The following is a 20,365-nucleotide window of genomic DNA, read 5'->3' on the forward strand; positions in this document are numbered from 1 at the left end:
TTAATGGATTCTGCATCTTTTGTATTTCATTGTTGCAATGAGGAAGAAATTCTCTCTATTCCATAATGTCTCCTGTCATTTCCACTCCAATGTCTGTAACATGTTTAAACATAAATTCGTGGAGCTTCCTGCTCTTAGTACTACTTCCAGTTAAGCAAAAGGAGAGTAAAACACCAGTCTCAAGACACTGTGATAACTATTCCCTATAACCCCTGTCTACTCTTAGTTTGTCTCTCGTAGAAGGAACCAAGTGATTTACTGTCCATAGAGTATACAAGGAAAAAAAAGGAAATTCCACAAATATTTTAAGAATTTTATTAATTTTAACAAAACCTGCTAATTAAAGGGTGGTCAGTTGTTCAGAGAGGATTCATATACACATTTAAATGCCAACTGAGAATATTTAACAAACTATGTACAACTGTGTCAGCCATCAACTACTCAACACTAATCAATGTAATCAAAATCTTCTGGGATTCCAAAACTTTTGTCAATTCTGCTTTCTTCAAAACCGAATTTACGTTTGGCCCAGGACTTTATTGAAAAGATGTTATCTGCAAATAGAATGAAAAACATTCAGTTTTTAATGTTTAGGAAAGCATAAATCATATTCTTGGCCACAACAAAATCCTTTCATTTGCACTTTCTCTGTGTACATGAAAAGGTACATACTGGGGAACATCATTACTAAGAAGATTTAGCATAGAAAATGGGAGGCTTTTGTTAATGACATATTTTTACTCAGTACTAAGTAAAATATATCTTCTTTTTTGGAGGTCACCTTGATCTTTTCTTGCTCCTCTTCCATGAGAAGACTGAAAGCTACAATTACAGTGTAAGCCTACTATAGAGTGATAGGGAAAGTGTGAATATGCATAATAAGTATTTTTTAATAGGTCCTTTTTCAACTAGACACCTATGTGTGACTGTCTAAAACTGCGAAAAACAGATCCAAATTAACCATAAGGTTCTTTCTATTCCTGCATATGTTTGTTCAGATAATATATATGTTATTTGACAGTAAATAAAAGAGAAAAAAAAAGATTCAAGTAGTTTTTAGTCACCATTTCTCTTCTGGAATTACATTACTATTATTTTAGCATATACATTCTTTTCAATTTAACATCATTTTTCACTGCAGTATTGATTAAAACTCACCGTTTCATTGCTAACACCCATAAATTGCAGCATTCCTTCAGACAGGAAGTAGTCACTGCGTCTGCACACCTTAGAAATATTTTATTTTCTCTAACCTAAGACACTTGGTTTTAAAAATATCTCTCCAAAAGAAAAATATGCTACAGCATATAACCTAACCGTCCAATTAAATAGCAAAGTACCTTCTACTGCCTTACTTCTCTCAAGACCTTGAGATCCACAGCCTGTCATCAAAGTAGAAAGCCCTGACAAATTATGACAGTGCCAAACTAACCACCACTATTTCCAGTCTCTTTCTATTAAAATTTTCCTTGTCTTAAGAGATTTAAACTCAACCGGTTTTAGCTGCCAGTTTTAACATGATGTCCAAGATACTACCAGAAGAACAAATCTGTTGTGTTGCATTCACTAACAAAACTGACAACATGCATTATTTTTTGTATCACGATGATTTACAAGCAAAATATATTGCTGCATGTTTTTGTAATTCAGGGCTATCCTATATTAAGTCTTAATGAAATTTAAAATTCTTAACAATTCTTAACTCAAATTCCTCTAGTCTGAAGCTGTGTTAAGCAATATAAATGGATACAAACCAGTCCATCTATTGACTGCCTCCTTGGCTACTTTGTTTGTTTGTCCTGAAATAGAGAAAAAAACAAACAAAAAAAGCATACATCAGAGTAAAATCATATGATAGCTCCCAGGCATAGAGATTAATTATTTTATTGATGTCATTTTTAGGGAACCACACACTATAAGGAAGTTATTCTGCTGCTTCCAAACCCTTCTATTTTACGCTTTTAAGGTTCCAACAAGCACAAAGTCAAGTTAAAGAAAAACAGGAGCAAAGAAACATAAAAGATGCCATACAAACAACTTTGAGTTTTTGAAGTGTATTTCAAAATCAAATAATTCTGGTTTGGTTTGCCTAGGGGCTTAATTGTCTGTACCAAGATTGGAACTAGATACATGGCCTGAAGATACTAGAGGCAACTGAGATGGAAAATATTTTATACTCCTCTCTATACATAAGTAATCCATCACATAGGTATGCATGACTATACAGATAAGAAAATGACAAGGGTAACAGTCTATCACATTAATCCCAAAGTTTATCATCTATTTCTGGAAGGTCTCCCGGGCTTTGGGAACCCCCTCAGTGAAATGAAGACAAAATAATGCTCCTGGTTATTAAACTTGGCTTCCCTCCCTTACCACTGCTCCAGATCTAAATATGTAATACTAAGTTGCCATTACTACAAATAGCTTTTATATAGTTTCCATGAAGCAAAACAGTATCAAGAAAAATTCCTCTTGGATCACCTTGTTCCCATTAAAACAAGTACTGAATCAAATCAAGCAGCCTGGTTTGTAACGTGGGAATTTATCAGAATCATTATGGTTCTCACGCCTACACATAACGTAGTTATTCCCAGTTAGTTTTGTTACTACTTGCATGATAATACTCATTTGAATGGTCAGCATGAAATTTGTCTCCAGGGGTGCTGAGAAGTGAATGTATGATCAGGTATCCACTGTTATAAAGATTATACTTCAGGCAAAATTAAATTATGTTGAAAAATCAGCTGCTAGCACACAGGAAGGCAAGCGCTCATTATTCTACTCTTAATACTTCAGTAAGTGATGTGAAAAATGTGTAAATCAGAGTAAAATATCATTTCAAAACCAGTGCAGCAATTAGAAAGTTTGGGCACAGCATGCAGAAAAACAAAAAGAGAAAGATGTGGAAAAAAAGGGAGTGGGTGAGAAGATGGCATTTTTGCTTTGCTTGCATCAGAAATGCAAGTTATTCCTAGCCTGAGAGAGACACTCCTATTTCCTTGCTGACTTCTTGTTGCCACCTGCCACCCCTACTTGTTCCTTCACTGGCAGCAGTGACAACATGCTGGCAGCTAATGACATTGTGAACAGTGCTTTACCTAACACTATTTAAAGCAAGGCTGCAGAGTAAGGGCTTTCACCGGTCACCATGTTAAATGTGTGAGCTACCATACTTCCCTCAGCATTCTTCTGAAACTCTAGAGTAAAACTGGCAAGCTGTATTTGACTCCAAGTAATGAACTTTGAAATGAAGGAGGTGAAATCAGGACGATGTGCAACTCCAGAGCTGCAAGGTGACAGCACCTGATGGCGGGGGAGCCATCCTACTCGGCAGCACGTGCTGGCTCTCAGCAGAAACCTCTGCTTGGCTGGAAGCAGCTAACCAGCTGAGACCTGTGCTTCTGCATCCCACAGCAGCTCAAAGTTCTTGCAGCTTTCAGCACGCAGCTCTGTACTTAATGCATGGTGTGGCGCATTAAAAAAAAAAAAATAGTGGCAGCACGGTCCACTGTCCCCCTTCAAATATTGCTTACGCGTGTTAAAAATACACACATGCGATCATGTGTTTCTAAAGTGTGACTTCTTACCTCTGGCTGAGGTGACCAACACACAGGTTGGGCAACGGGGTGGTTAGAATGGTGGTGGCTGCCCATAACCGAGCTGTGGCTACAAATGAAGTCATGGTAGTAAGAGCAGGAAGCTGTAACAGGGAAACCCCACAGTGGGCAACACCTTTAATGACTTAAATACCAGAGAAATAACAAAAAAAACCAACCACAAAAGAAACCCCTGAGAGTAAAAGTTATACGAATAAAATGAAGAAATATTTCAATCGTCATTCTTTCCATGCACCCCCTGAGACTGATCACAGACTGGCAGCAAAATGTCATGGTAGAAATGTGGAAGGATCGCAAGCGGAGGCAGAACTTCAGGATGGGGAAGGTGACATTCAAACAATCTGGTTGAGTATCAAGGAAGGGGCTGGCTCAGTCCTTCAGAGGCTGGGAAGACACATCCCACATCACTCTGCTGCCAGGGGGCTCAGGGTTGGGGAAACAGGAGCCACTTGTAAAGCCTCAGGCACGTGTCGTCTCCAGGAAATGCGTTCAAAAGAGGCCGGGGCAAGAGTTAGCTGCTTGCAGTTTCCCATTTACACTGGCTGGCCACACACCCATGCACATGATAGGACCGTAGGGATGCAGGAATGGATTTATTCTGCCATCTTGAAAGCTGCTTAGACCATCAGGCATACTGTATCAACAGCAGTGCCAGGTAGCTTGGCAAGTTGCAAGGCAACTGCATGTTCCTCATGTCCAGCCTGAGCAAGCTCATGCACACAAGACAGCTTGCACTGTCTCTCGTCATCAAGTGAGGCTGTCACTGCCACTGCTGCAGGATGGCACTGCAGTCTGCTTAACTGCTACCTTCACTTACATTTTCCCCTCACATTTCTTTTTTTTAATTTGGGATGAGGGAAACACACCTCACCCATTCTCCAGAAACTACTGAGTTATCACCTCAGCTGTTGCCTCATGGCCATGGGCTGAGCACTTAGCTATCTGAAGCTTGGGATCCGACCCAACTCTTGCCTACAATTCCACTCAGGACCTTGTCTGCCTGCTGTATCCAAGACCATGCCTGAAAGAGCAAAGAGAAGCAGGTATGGGCATTTATGGACCTGCATCATCTGAAGACACCAGCTACACCTGCATCATCACCAGCATCTTCCAGAGGCTCCCAACTCCATCACAACAACTGAAAGAAATGAAGGAATCTGCATCTTGACTACTTTCAGGAAATGTTTTAGAGTTGCTTGTTGGAATTTTTATTGGTTGCATCATCTGTATGTGAACATGCATGGAGGGTGGGGGAAAAGAAGAGCAGTAAAGCAGACACCCCCCAGACACACCTACTTTATGTACTGGTGTAACTCAGTCATGCTACTTCTGACTGCCTATTCTTTAGCTCCACAGAATCAAACAGCCATTGTCTTCCTGGCTTTCAGATTGCACTGAAACAGAAAGTTTAAAGACCTAAAGAAAACAACAGCATGGGAACTTAAAAATATATATGCCAAAGAAGAATCAGGACATAAACTGTGTGAACTATAAAAAGGAGAAACTGAGATAGTGCTTAGGGCAACTGGCTGGTTGCCAAAACCACCACAACCATTGTGTCCCAAGCTCAGCTGGAATCCTGCTGACCACAGCTGCTCTATCAGAACTTGATATTTGGCAGCTACGAAATACTGCTCCAGTACAGAAGCTGTGCAAGACAACGAAAGGGCCAAATGTGCAGAAGAGATGAACAATACAGAAGGCAACATATGTTCCAGATGCTTCCAGATGTTCTCATTACCACTGTTGGGCCCCAGTTACACTGTACCTTATATCTATACATCTGCATATAGGCTGACAATATACATAATATACATAATTGCTGTCTGGAGGCAAGAGAATAATCCATTTGTTCTGGACATTACACCAATTTGTGTGACAAAGCATCATTGAGCTTTCTTGCTCCCATGCCTGCAGGATACAAGTCACTCACTTGGCTGAGGCACACACCTGTATCCTCCACTGACCAGGTTTGGGCACACTTAGGATTTTCTAAGCAGGAAAAGGGAAGTTTGCATTTTTGCTCGTGAACTGAACAAAAGCAAGCAGTGTATGTACAGCAGTGCAGGGCCCAGGAGCAGCAGGGCTTGCAACACTAGTGTTACTTTGGCAAAACACACCGGGAAATATGCCCTGAACAGTGACAGAGTAAGGGTCAAAGAGTTAGTTTTGACCAGTCCTCATGGAAGTCTCTTCTTCCCTCAACCCCAGATATCTCTGGAGAACTGCAGGGAACTCAAAAAGCCCAGATTCTGGGAACTGAACTGTTGTCCTAAGCATCTGTCATTGTCCTTATGACAGGGACAATCCCCTGTATCCCCTTAGAGGAAAGCCAAGGTGGGGAAAGGAAGGCCCAGCAGCAGCAAATGTCTAAAAAGAAAGGGAGGAAGGGTTGGAAACGTGGTTTTTAATGCAGGTGAGTGACATTCTACCAGAGACCAGCAGGGATTTGGGAGCAGACCAGGAGACAGAGCTGACAAAAGGGCAGGTGGACAGCTGTAGAAGGTGCAGTAAGAAGCCTTCTAAAACAAACGGACAGCACCTGGTCAGGAGTGAAGGCCAGCAGCACAAAAACATTAACACAGAACTGTTTCTGAACAAATCTGAACTGACAATATATATTGGCTCAAATCTGAGCACAGACATGCCACGTTGTTTCTGATCTGATTTAGGAAGCCCTACAGTCATTCTTAGCATACGGCAGAACTACAGCCTCTTCTTTGCTCTTTATCTTCCTCCTTCCCCCAGACTTGCTCACTTTTTTTCCTGGAAGGGATGGCGGTGGGAATTAAAAGTCCTATTTGTATTCCAAAATGGAATGGCCAAAAACTAATGAAGCCTCAAATATTTCCACAGGAGAAGAAGACCAGTACGTGCCTCATCAACACAACATATATGCTCCAGGAGACTAAGTCAGACTTCAGACACTTCCATGGGTGAAAAACAATTGTGATAGCAACAACCACCACCATCTCCTCACAAACATTTTCCAAACCTACTTTCAGGTTCTTAAAAAAATTTTTTTAAAGTCCTGTACATATTGTTACAGGAATACTAAGGATGCAGTCACTGAATAGTATTCAAAATCGGACTGTAAAGGTAACATATTCCAGCTCCAACAGTTATACTAAAACCACATCAACAGCAGAACCGGCTCATAACCACCTACAGACTTGGAAATGAAGAAAGAGCTGTAGCTTTCTTTCCTCTCCTACCTTCTATCTTATCAGCTTCAGGGTAACTTTAAGGATCATTGTAAGAAATGTTTTTATGTCCAAACAGAATTTTCAGGTTCAGGAACCCCTATTTCTATATTTATAAAATTAGCACAGTTTGGTACCACTTTTAACCTACCACAACTAATGCCACAAGAAAATTGCTTGGATTCCCTCACTTAGAAGACGTGTGACTGCAAAGGAAACTAGCACCTTTTCAAGGAGACAGTCACCCATCAACCTGTGGGATACATGCAAAATACAACTGCAGGCTCCAGCACGTGTGTGAGGGAGTAATTTTACAGTGTGAATCGCAATTCTTCTGCATGAAATGCAGAGAACAGCTGCAACTGTTCTCACAGGCCTGTGAGGATTATTAGCCCAATCTCTCTCATGAAACTGGTCAGGGTAAATTAATTGCATTAGGCGGATTTGAATTCCAGTAATAATTCTGCATCTACTTAGACTGAATTTAAATATGAAAAATGGCAACTACCATAAGAACAGTATATGGATCTGAATCTCAAATGAGTCCAATTATCCATTGCCTTCTGCAGAGTTATCCATTCTCTTGCTCGCAATCTGCCCTCACTTTTCAGAAACCTTGTTTAACTCACTATCATCACACTGCAAAAGATTTCTGTTTCGCTGTTTTTCTTGGAGAAGCATCATTATAATATCCTGTGATGCAAAATTCCCAAAATCTTTCCCATTAATGAAAATGTTTCATGCAAATAAAAAGCCCATCTCTAAAGGCCAGGGTAGAAGGTGAACACAGAAATTATACATAGAATCATAGAATCATTTCGGTTGGAAAAGACCTTTAAGATCACAGAGTTCAACCGTACACCTGTCATCCCACAAAGAGCACAAAAGCTACCTGCCTAGTAACTCCTTCTGACATGTCCATCTACAAACTGACACCAAACACCCTCACAGAGAGACTGCAGCTTGCCATTGAAGACTATTCATGGCAATGACACAATCAAGTGCCTTCTTTAAAGTCCACATTTGAGTATCCTTCAGACTAAGTAGTCTACAACACTGTCAACAGAGTATCTCACAACATAGCAAGAACAGCTTTAGAAGAATGTTTTGTAACCAAGTATTAGGCAGAGGTACCTCCACACTATACAGAATCTTCACCTTCCCCCATGCTTCCCAAAGAGGTGTTTCCTCTTTTAAGCAGAATAAAGAGCTCTTGTGTAGAAGAGTGATAGCACATCAGAATTCTGTCAACTCCTTTGAATCCAAAATAACACATCATTCTTCCCCCATACTCCAGTATCCCACATAACACTTATCCCCATGATATTAATCAACAAGTCACAATGCCTCAGATGTCATGACTAAATTCAAGTCAATGTATAAATATGATTTTTCATTTAAATGACATCACAAATTCAGTAGAACTTTTTGTTCTGACATATTACTAAATAATAAAAAGGAGTATTTCTTTTTACATTTAGACTCTGAATAAAGGTGCAGAACTCCAAGAAAAAGTGTTGATGATTATGAAGCTTACCTACTGATCTACAACTACTTTGAAACACATAGAACACAATATAGTAAGACATTTGTGATAGAAAAATAATCACAAAGTTTTATAATACGAATGGATTAGATTAGCACTTCTGTTGCAACAGCTGTGTGTGTGTAGATGTATATACGCTTGAAAACAAACCTGAGCAAATATGTAAGATAGTGCCAGTTTTGTCTCTATGGTGAGACATGGCAGTGCCTAGTAAAGCTACTAATAAGCTGATCCACATCTCTGGCAATATGCTTTTAAAGGGTCTGCAATCTTTGTTAGTGTGTTTGAAAAAAGTGTCAAGTCTCATCAGCAAAAGCCCCCTCTGCCCCATATGAAAAGGTCACACTGTCAAATTTCATCAGGATGTACACAGTGTCTCTCTGAAAAACGTCCAACAGAATTTGTCAGAATTGCTACCAAAAGATTCCTCTATGCAAATACACGCTCTTGCACTTAAGTTCACTATATTCATTTACCCACAGAAAAAGACCATTTACCTTTAAAGTATTCTACCTGAAAGCCCACACTGCAATCTTAGTTGCATAACTAAAATACATCTATTTTTATCCAAAGAACAGAGGGGAGCAATGTGCTTACCAAAGGGAAACAAGCACACCAACTTCCTGATTCAGGGCTCCCTGACACCACCTTGTTTTTCTTTCAATGGACAACTCCGTCCTCCCCATTTCTTTTACTAATAAAGTCCGTGCTCGTAGTGCAGCTAAAGGAACTTGCTGCTGAACTCCATTTTCCAAGGAGGCCCATCCCACACCGCTATGGGTTTTGTCCAGTTTGGGATGTCACTCTGCTGCACACCTCGTGTCACAGAAATTGAAGAGAAGTGTGGAAGGCATCGCAGGAGGTCCTCTGGTCTCTGTACCAATGTCTCAATGCATGTCCAACCTTACCTATGGCAATTCTGAGGTATTTGCAGCCTGTTTTTAAGGTTTCCTGTGTTAGGATTTTTATCATCTTCCTCAGCAATCTAGTTCTGTATTTGACTACTGCTACCATTAGAATAGTTTCTCAACTAACTTTTTTCCCCCTGCAATTTAAGGCTATTACTTATTGCCTGAGCAACAGGCTATTATTTCCTTTTTTGGAGGAGATACAGATACGTGAAACTCACCAGGAGCAGTCTTCTTTTAAGCCCTATTTTTGTAGATTTTTTTTCTCCTAGAACACAGTCACTCAATGTTTGGTCTTTCTGCTCTACTCTGAATTCTCCCTAGTTAGTTACATACCTCTCCAGTAGGACAGCTGATACTGACAGTGTTACAGCTGAAGCCTCACTAATGCCAACTTGAGTAGAAAGATAATTGCATTCATATCATTAGTGGTTATACTTCTGTTTCTGTATCTTAGTATGGCGACTTTGGTTTTCACAATAAAAATGTCTTATATTCAACCTGTAAACTACTACACTATACTATAACCTTGACATCTTTTTCAAACCCTCCCTCCTGAACCAGCTGCTCCAGATCATTCATTCCTTGAATGCGTATCCATCCTTGATTTGCCACCACTGGATTTTATTCAGTGTTTTTCAGACTATCTTTGCAATTTGTCATGCTCATTTTGAAATCTCACCTTGTCCTTTATCTGTGCAGTCCCTCCTAGTTTCATCATCTGCAAATGTAACAAAAGCATATCTTCTACTCTCTTACCCAGCTCATTAATGCAAGTACTGTGCAGATGCACAGACATGACAGATCCTATTAGAACTTGTTCGATTCAGCCTCCCTTTCTGATGCTCAGTTACTAATGAATACACCTTCAGTATAATTCTAAGATAGTTTGAGATTCAAACTACTGCAGTTTCATCAGGATTGTATTTCCCTACTTTCCTTATCACAGAATCATGCAAAACTGAGTCAAAATGCCAAAGACAAACTTCTCCCAATCTACAAAGGTCTCTCACAGTGGGAAAGACAAAATCACCATGTTCTTTTAGGTGTTTCCAAATTGTTTCTTTATTCTAGTTGTTTTTTTTCCTGATATCCTGTTCTTGCCAGTGAAACTAGCTCATAAGAAATTAAAGTGAGGAGGGAAGAAAAACCATTGGAAACACTCTCAAATACACCACCAATGCCAAGATTGGCCTTGTGTTGACACAACTGCCCTGCAAAATGTTTGCAGTTAAATAGCACATATTAACATGCAGTTAAATATCTATATTAGGAATATACACTGATAATACATCATCCTAATCTAGATAAACCCATAACAAAAACATACCCTACCATCCAATAACATATGGGAGATTTCCTAACATGTGGGACTAGTAACACAGTTTTTTGAATGAGGCCAGGGAAGACAACAGTTGACAGTCCTGCAACCTAGCACTGAAGACAACAAATTAAAAACCCGCAATACCTTTCCTGACCTCATTTTGCATATGGAAGTAATGAAAAGACATAAACCAGTATTTTAAAAAAAATTCCTTTGAGTATCACCATAAGTTTATCAAAACAGTCTGAATGAATGGTACCATACACAACTAACCTAGCAGGTCTAATACTGGGAGACAGAAGCAAAATAATCACTCCACAAACGCTTTTTTATGTCCTATATAAATGATGTATAGATTACTTCCAGTTGATGCTGTCTTCAGAGCTTTAAAACACGGCCAAATGGATTGCTGCTGATTCATCTCTAAACCAAGGAGTATCATAAATGTAGTCACAAGTAGCCATTTTCCACATCACAAATTTTATGAAGTTCCTACCTGTCCTAAGCAGTTCAACAGCTTTTGCCATAAAGAATTACTGGCTCAGACAATAAAATTATTCCCACATATTTCACCCGTCTGTCTCTCATCCTACATATTTTTTCTGCCATTCCAATGTAAACAAATAAGAAACAAAATAAACAGAAAGAACAAAAATAAGCTCTGAGTGTTCTCATTTATATTTCAAGAAAAGGCAACTTGCCAGAGTAGCCAACTTATTTAAGCAGGGTGTTACATATGTTAGCTAAAGATTTGATCTTCCAACTGCCTCTTTTCTGACTGCCCAAGTAAAACCCCACTGGCAAAAGACAAGTGATTTTAAAATTATTTGTTCCTTTTTTTTTTTTTTGCTTAACCAGCTAAAATGCAGCTTCATTTTCAAGGAAGTTGGTGTAAGTTGATACTCTCCAAGAATAGTCTTGCTAGAATGTGTTTGAGGTATAAAAAAGCAAATATGCATGTGTCTAAACATTTAGGAGAGTCTTCCATTGCAGTGTAACCTCTTAGCTGGAGTCCAAACTTTAGGCCAAACAGAAAGAGAAATACTTTGAAATGCTAAGAATTAGGGCCTTTTGCTGAAAGCCAAATGATGCTTCTGAACTTTAGCTTCCCAGCTTTGGTCAAAAGCCCCACATTTCACTTTAAGCTTTGTGCCTTAGGAAATGTATGTGCAGATGCATCTTAAGGAGCAGCAGCCTGTCCTAGTAGTCATTATTCTTGGTGGCTGTTATATCCTCCTTTCTTTGTAAGTGGAAGCAGGGGAGCATCCACCCTGCTCCATAACAGGGAGCAGGGGAAGCATAAATAAATTTATCTTAGCTTCATACAATTAGTTAATTAGTTGAGTAAATGTGTTCTTTCAGTGCTGGTGCACATCGATATCCATTCTGGTAATCCACCATGAAGGTGGAAAAAAGGAAAAACATAAAGGGGGTGGGGGGCTTCGTGGTTTTGTGTTTATTAGTAGCAGATAGCCTGAAACTTACATACATGAACATACATTGTCTGTTTCGTGTCATATCCTCATCCAGATCTTCAGGAGATGAATACATTAAATATACAATTCTCTGAAAGATGAGATTATATGAAAAAAGGAGCGCTTGCTTTTACAGCTATTCTTTTTCTATGCAATTTTAAGCAAGTGTCTGGCTCACCCCAAAGCAAGCTTAGCTTAACCCTCTAAGGCTAACATCAGTTTGCATGGAGACACTACCCTACCTTCAACAGAATGAGTAATTTCTAATTGCAGATATTTGCTAATGGTCATGATGCATAAACACAAAAAGCACAGCTTGTCTCTTAGATGCCAGGTGCATATTTCATGGTCAGTAGCTAGAAAACATCTTCTTAATTGCAAAATGAACATATTGGATCCAGAGGCAATTAAAAAAAAAAAAGGTCTCTCCATACATTTTATCTCTACCCTATTGATCCCGGTGGCACCTACACCAGGCTTAACATTTTTTCTAGACATTCACTTTTCCAAGTGAATCATTACATTTATGAAAATAACTACTTAAGAGTTCATTAACTGAAAGCACTGACAAGGCTCTTTAGTAAGCAAAGATAACCCTTCTGATATGTTTCTTGAACAATAGTCTTTGCCACAAAATATAAAAGAAATATAAAAATGCAAAAGAAAACCCATTAAATCATTTTGTAAATTTTCAGTGTTTTGATGAATTTTGAGTAAAACCAATGCAACTAATTTTAAAGCCTCTCCATTAGCCAGGAGAGTCTAATCTTCATTTCATTTCCTCACTACTGTTTCCCCTCTGGGAACAGGGGGGGAATTTAGCACTCGGTACAAAGTTTTCGTAACATGAAATCCATCTCTATGCATAACAGATTTTCAAATTGATTTGAATATAACAGATGATAATAGCTGGGTGTATCAACAAAAGAATCCCCAAACAAAAAAAATTCAAAACCACAAAATCCAAACTATGCACCCCACAAAATCCAACAGCTAAATCAATATTACCTTTTCAGCATTTAGCCTCAAGATATTAAGATGAATGAAGAAACTGGTAAACCCAGAACTATTTTCTCATACTTTCTGCATACCCTAATATAATTCTTCACAACAGTTTGTCAAGCTGAAATTTTTCAATGTTTAGACACATCAGAATTAGAAATTTTTGAAGCATCTACAATGAAAAAAGACACTTTCAAGTATATACTACATACAGCACGACATTTTCATGGTATTCAGCGAAGTCTGGATGTTTTCCCCAAATTTATTTTCACACAGCTATGTAAGTATTAGTTTTAGAAAATAATCTAACCCTGAACTGGACTGGTAGTGATGCCTCTGAGATCACACTTTCGGAGATTCAAAAAGATAACTATCTGTATATTTGTGGTTTGAAATCCATTGTCCATTTGAACTACTTACACTTCTTGCTACAGGATAAAAATAAACAAAGAGAGCAGAAGTAAAACGGTTCACATCAAAATTGCTACATTAGATGTGTTGGATCTGGCAGTTTACTAATTTTTGAGAACACAGCTTATCTAGGCATGTTCAGATCCCTGTTTTAAAGGCAAAAGCCTAAGAAATAAAAATTATCAGTAACTGGACATTCTAAACACCTGCTAAATGAACCTGGAATGCTGACAGGCGACATCAAAGACTAGCCCCATAAATATTAGCAATCATACCACATGGAAATCACCTACTCCAGTCAGTATATAACTATTTCTGAGATTACTCTTGTATGCAAAGGCACATAGTAACCAAAGCAGAGCTACTGTGAAAAAAATAGTTAAGACCCAACAATGTTTTAATATAGTATAAATCAACTGTCCTCTAATTACAGTGGAAGAACAAGAAGTTTGACATTCTAGAAATGTTTCTTTTACAGTGAACTCTGAAAACGTTTAGCTGTTTCCAGTTACAAACCAGCAACTCAGAGCAAAACCTTTATCATTTATACACTTAGGGCAACAGATAAACCTGTCTATAAAATTAATTGTCAAAAAAATTTTATTATTTTTATACAACTCCCTCTGGCAGGCAGAAAGAATTAAACCTATGCAGCCAGTTAATCTTGATGTTACATGGAGCTTTTTTTGTTGGCCTTATGAAAATCTGGATAAATTATGAACTATTGAAACCTTGCATCCTCCATACCTTTGTCCTCTACTGTAATCTTTAGGGAATCTAGCAGCATCACATGTATCCAATTTCACCTACATACATGTTATGTCATATAAGCCTTTCTCCTGGAGGAACAGAGAATCTCTTCCCTACAATTGCTGCTTCCCCATGAGAATATCCTCCAGCCTAAAATTTCTGCAGAGAAACAAGAGCTCTGTCCTGCGTCAGATGAAGCAGGATTACAAGTTTAACAGAGAAGTATAAAATCCCAGTATTTCTTTTCTTTTTTTACTTCCGAAGACTGTTGTTGGTTTTACTGCCTTTAATGCTGAGGAAGAATTTATTACTCAATTCTAATTCACACAAGATGGCTTATACAACATTTCCAAGTAGCAAAGACAAGTTCTAACCACTGAACTGCAGTGGTCGTTAGAAGATAGACATATACTCTGCAATTCTAGACATATTTTTACAATATCCTACCTGTAAAATGGAATTATCCAAATATATATCCAAACCAGACTATTATGTAGCTTCCTCTAGTGGTCAGTCCCTAAATCTTGTTTCTTCTGCTATTTACTGCAGTTAATTGTTACATAAAAATATTGAAATTCTGTGTTCAAATGCTGTAAACTTGGGAAGGCATTAAGAGTTTATACTTCAGCTCTCAAATACAAAAGGCAAGGAAATTTAAGTAAAGACATATAGAAAAACATTTGTTACTGATATTAAAAGGACAAGCAGTGAAGTCAGCAAAAAACAGAGTTAGTATTTTAGTATTCTGTTTTTCCCCCTTGTGAATACGCATTATAGTATATTTAATTACATGGTCAAACATGACTTTCCCACCACAAGACTCAGGAAGCAAGACAGATGTTCAGCTTTTAGTTGAGTCTTCAGATATTTGCTATGAATCATCCAAACTTTGTTTTGACTCTGGAATTAGCGTGTGTGTGTTTTAATGTGGCTCATCTCTGTACAATAGGTTTGTTTCTGCAATATTCCTTTGAGGGAAAGAGAAATTAAAAAGGCATAGCAAAGCATTCACCACATTTGAAGGCCACTGAAATCAGATGACAATTTGATACATCCTTAAAATACCACAACAAAAATCAAGGCAGCTGTATGATATGGGATGGGAAATTAATAGAGTGAAATTTTCTACTGAGTGTCAGAAAGACTTCCTTACAGGTTGACGTCATTAAGGAAGAAGCGGGAAAACCCACTGTAGAAAGTGACAACTGCCCATTACAAAACATTACATTGAAAAATGCAACTCTTAAAAGATTGTAATTATATAACATAACAGCAATCTCTGATTTCTGAAACAAAATTAAAATAAGGTAATTTAGAGTAAGTAACCTGCTGAGGTGACCTAACTGAAATTAACCACAAGGATTATATTATCTAAACTGTAGAGCTAGTAGAAAATTGTATCATTCGTGCAGTTTGAAAATGTTTTAAAATCTGTGAGCCAGTAACTTTGATGATAAGTTTATTCTGCAAAACAGCGGCAGTAACTTTCATGTCTAGCTGAACACCTTTCATTGCCTCAGATTCTTTATTGCCTTCTTAAACTAAAAACCATTAACTTCCTGCATCGTGTTTTGCCTTTGCACTTCCCAGCACTCTGGAACAAAAGATACGTCCCCAACCTGATTTGTCTTTTTTTCCTCCCTTAAGCCCTGTAAAGTTCCACTCAGCTTTGACAAAGACATTAAGTCCTCAAAATTGACATTGCCATTTATTCATTTATACATTGCCAGCAACAATGTGCACTGCCAGTGCAACAATGACTGATGAAACATATAACGAAGCAGAAACTTTTTAATTGAAGGTCAGGGAGAAATTATTTTTGAAACACTACTGCATGTTCCCCTGGGAATCCTGCAGGTAGCACAACAAGGCTCCCTTAAATGCTCATACCCCCACTGCAGAAACACACATGGAGCTTCCACACACTTTAACAAAAAACAAAAGCACACAAACCAAAAAAAGGGCATGACTGAAGTAACTAACAATTACATTTCTTTCCCTTTCCTCTTTCCAGGATATTAGTCTGTGTTGCCAGCGAAGGCAGTCTGCTGTAGCATTCAAGTTGTGATTTGCCCTCTTGTGCCTAGTACTGAGGAACGTGCTCACTGCCACTGCTTCACAAGAGAGGCTCCTCAAATCATTCCGTGCCATGCTTACCAGAAGGGTATCTCAGCAGTTAAAATACCTGGCACTACGAATCCCTCTGCTGTCGGTATCTGCCTAACCTCATTCATTTTTACAGCTGGAATCAGCTGGAATGTGTCTGTTACTTGTCCTCAGGAGAGCGCACAGCGAGGGATTTACAGCACAGTGACTAACCTCAGGTCCTGAGTTTGCCGATTCCCTGGCATACCATTACATCCCTGGGGAGAGATAATGCAGCTGACAAAAAATGTCACAGCCCTTCAAAATAAATAATATCTGTCCAATTTTTGGATGTGCTGCCAACTCTGTTTATGTTCCTGGTTTTCCCTCCGCACATTTCTAAAGCGGTGGACTTAGAAGAATAAGAAAAGAGAAAGATTCAGTCAGGTTATCTTCTCAGCAAAAGGTCTGTGCCTGTTCCTCATCACTCTGTAATGGCATTTTGGCATTACAGCAACTGAATATGCAATGCTGTTTGGGTAGCAATGTAAAAGCCTAATAAATAAAACATGAAAGTTGAAGTAGAGAAAATTCAATAAAATTTCATGCATGCTTTTCATTTTTCATGCTAAGGATCAGAATATTAAGTATATTTCAGTGCCCAATTCTGTATTAAGTATTAAAGTCACTCATTCATTGTATTCCACCAGATTTAGAAACTCCAACCAAAACTCAACATGTCAGAGACTGTACAAACTGTAAGTCCGCAATACTCACATCTAAGTGACAATTAAGTGTCTCTAATGAAATGTTTATGTTTTAAATAGACAAGACAAAGTAATTTTTGCCAGCATGGAATTGAAGGTAAATGGGAGCAGCCAGAGACTACTCTTCCTAAACGCATTCTGCGGTTCAGCAACATAGTTATAAAATTAATATGGTTCTGGAAAGAATAGTCCTGATATTAATTCTAACACAACAGAGTATTTCAACTTCAGCATTGTTTGTTAACTGCTCAGTTGCTGGCAGAGTAAATATCAATAAACCCCTCCTTACACAATACAACAGAACATGAAAAGAAATGGTCAGTGTACCTGTATTGTATTGCTTACAGATTCAAAAAGAAAAGCAGCTTTGCTTTGGCTTATATCTGCATACCAGATTTTAAGCTAAAGAAGTGCAGGCCTTTGCGTGCAAAATTTCACTTTAAACATTATACAACTTACGCATTTCTTCAACGACGTCTGGATCACATTCTCTGTATTTGTCTATTTCTGCCTTTAGCTGTTCTTTTTTCTGCCGAAGGGCAGCAAGTTCCTCTACTAGAGCTGCACGTTCTGCCTGAGGATTCAAAGTACATTGGGAGACACACAAAAAATTAACAAAAATTAAAATCAGCAATTATTGCAGAGAATGTTTTTCAAAAAATAAAAATATATACATTTAAAAGCTGTTTTTATTACTGCTTTCTGTCAATGAACCAGTTCAGCATTTTATGCACACACACAACTCTCAGTGACACTAAATGATACCGAGTACAAACTGGAAGGAAAACAAATTAAGGCCAAAATGGATAAACTAACAATTTTCTACAAACTTTGAACTCAGTGTGGTTTGACAAATTCCAAACAGATCTCTTAGTTTTGGGGCTTAAAAGTTAAACAATATTTAGGAGTGCTAGTTTTGTAATTAAAGACAGCATTACAGAAAAATCTACCATTCACACTTCCACAAATTGGGATGCCGTGTATGAACACTCTCTGAATTTATTTTTCTGCTTTTTTCCCACACCATTTAAGAGCAGTGGTCTCAAAAATAAATTCAGATATTTATGACATGGTAGTTTTTGCTGGGAGGGTATATAATATCGACCTCAAATTTCTATTGATCAATAAGAATCTGCAGACACTGACTCAACATGAGCTCTCCCATCGCCACCTCAGCACATATTTCTAATTCAGTCTGCAGTTACAGCCAAATACTGGAACTAGCTGATATTCAAAGAATTCATGCTAGGGCACTGGGTAGCCTAAAAGAGCCAGATAGCATGAGTTTGTAAACCATCAGGTTTTTAGTCAATGGCAATCTCCATGGCAGCCCAACAGACTGAGGTGGGCTTTTGTTGTTTTTTTTCCCCAAAATTCCATATTGCCAGTGCTTTTGCCAACAGTCTGGATTCAGCGTGTTCTCAAAATGCAGACTGGAAATCAAAAGCTTCCTGATGCTGGGGTATGGAAGCCAGTTGCTCAAAGATCTGTATCATGATCTAGATTTCTCAGGACTTCTTCCTGATGTACAATCCGTAACCAAAATGTTGGAAGCATCAGCCAGAAACGGATTTTCCAAGACCAAAAGGTTCTTGTGACTAGGGCAGGCCACACGGTGAAGCCCAAGTCTCAAACATTCCATTTGGAAATCTGACAAGCATAAGTGTGTGAGAAACCTGCCTGTGATTCCCTGATTACAGTCAAACCCAGAGAGTTTCTATAAAACATTTTAGATCGTAAGATTTGGCACTTCCTGCAAAATTCAATTTGAGCTAAAAGCTTCCGGCCATTCCCATTTATGCATTTATTTATTGGAGGTTTAAACCACTTTAGACTGAGGATCTCAAAACAAATCAGCAACTTAGAATACCATATGTATTTCTAATTAATATGCTACTTCATGTGTATGGTAAATATGAAGCCTAAATATTATTTTGCAGTGTTAACAGCTTCAGCATGCAAAGAGCATCGAGCTTACATGGCTGCTCAGAATAGTAATTTAAAAACCTAGATTGTAAATAAGATCAAAAAAAATAAGACCTCCAACACGTAAGTTTGCAGTTACTAGATTTGGCAGCTTCAGCAGAGCTGTTGGCAACCTTGGTACATACCTCTGGGTAGTTCAAGCTTTAAGATATCTTTAAATCTGAAAAAGCCCGGAAGATTACTAGACTTCAGGCAGTCACACATTTTCTCAGCCTTGGAGCAGCCAGTTGTCAATACTTTACTCATTAGTGCATGACCAACTAAGGAATAATCTAATATCTGATTTTTTTCTGTCCCTTTCTCATCTCCGGTATTTAGAATTCGTAATGGATTTCCAACAACTACATTAGTATTTACAAACATTGCATACTTGTAGCCCTATTTCCCGGTAAGAATGCCTCCCCCTAGAGCAACTTACAGTATCTTCACGTCCAATTTTTGCTTTCTCAATGCTTTTTTCTAAAGCTTCTTTTTTCTGACTGCTTTCAGCAAACTGATAAAGGAAACAAAGAACAAAATCAAACTATTCAGTAACATATATTAAACATACTTATAAAATGTGTGTACATATAAATATATTTAAATAAACAGGTGGATATACATGTTTAAGTATATAAATTTATACCTAACTTGCATAATAAAAATAAACCCGAAATAAATACAAAAGCACCCAAAATAAGTCTAAGGCTCTGAATGACAGAAAAGAATTACAGGAAGCAACCTAAAGTCTAAGAAATTTTCACTCCCATGGCACATAATTTTGTTACATACTGCCATGTTCAGCATGGGACCAAAATCCTATTTCATACCATAATCTGGCATCTCAATGCAAAGGACTCCATGACATGGATGCTTTGGATTAGATGATTTCCTTTGGTCCTTTTCCAGCTCTTCTTATTCAATGGAAGCAGTGACAAAAGCTGCAGCAGATCCACCTGCTCAGCTGCTGATACCAGTCTTCCCAAAGCCTGGCATGCCGTTGGCACGGCCCCAATTCCTTTTGCAAACTGGTGAATAGAAGCCTCTATAGCTCAAAGGCAGGCAAAGCCACTGCCCCCTTTTTGTGTGCTGCACTCACACTGCTCGACTTCAGAGTTCCCTTCCTTCGGGCCTGAGGCAGAGGAATCTCACAGAAGTGGGATCTCACGGGGCTGGTGTGAATCCTCCCTGCATTTTCCTGTTACTCTGGGAGGAACTGCTCATCAAGAGAGACCTCTCTCTATTAACCTGCCACCCATCTTGAACCAGGCCCTTCCAGTTTAGTTGGAAGTTTTCCAGAGAAACTTCG

General features: G+C 38.5%; 1 protein-coding gene across 2 annotated transcripts in view; it reads right to left on the bottom strand.

Annotated features, from left to right (window-relative positions):
• Positions 1-304: 304 nt before the first annotated feature.
• The window catches only part of MND1 (meiotic nuclear divisions 1), a 41,376-nt gene continuing 21,315 nt past the window's right edge, over positions 305-20,365 (bottom strand). The window contains exons 5-8 of one of the 2 annotated variants that reach the window (XM_014943299.1): positions 19,496-19,570; positions 17,551-17,665; positions 1,755-1,799; positions 305-554 (exon numbers count right to left, since the gene is read on the bottom strand). In XM_014943299.1, coding sequence (XP_014798785.1) covers positions 448-554; positions 1,755-1,799; positions 17,551-17,665; positions 19,496-19,570 — 342 coding nt within the window. In that variant the 3' untranslated portion in view covers positions 305-447. Of the gene's footprint in view, positions 555-1,754; positions 1,800-16,594; positions 16,737-17,550; positions 17,666-19,495; positions 19,571-20,365 lie in introns of those variants that run through there. The other variant, XM_014943308.1, reaches the window with a different exon arrangement.

This window comes from Calidris pugnax, unplaced genomic scaffold (assembly GCF_001431845.1).
Source record: "Calidris pugnax isolate Ruff unplaced genomic scaffold, ASM143184v1 scaffold15, whole genome shotgun sequence".
Taxonomy (NCBI): Eukaryota; Metazoa; Chordata; class Aves; order Charadriiformes; family Scolopacidae; genus Calidris; species Calidris pugnax.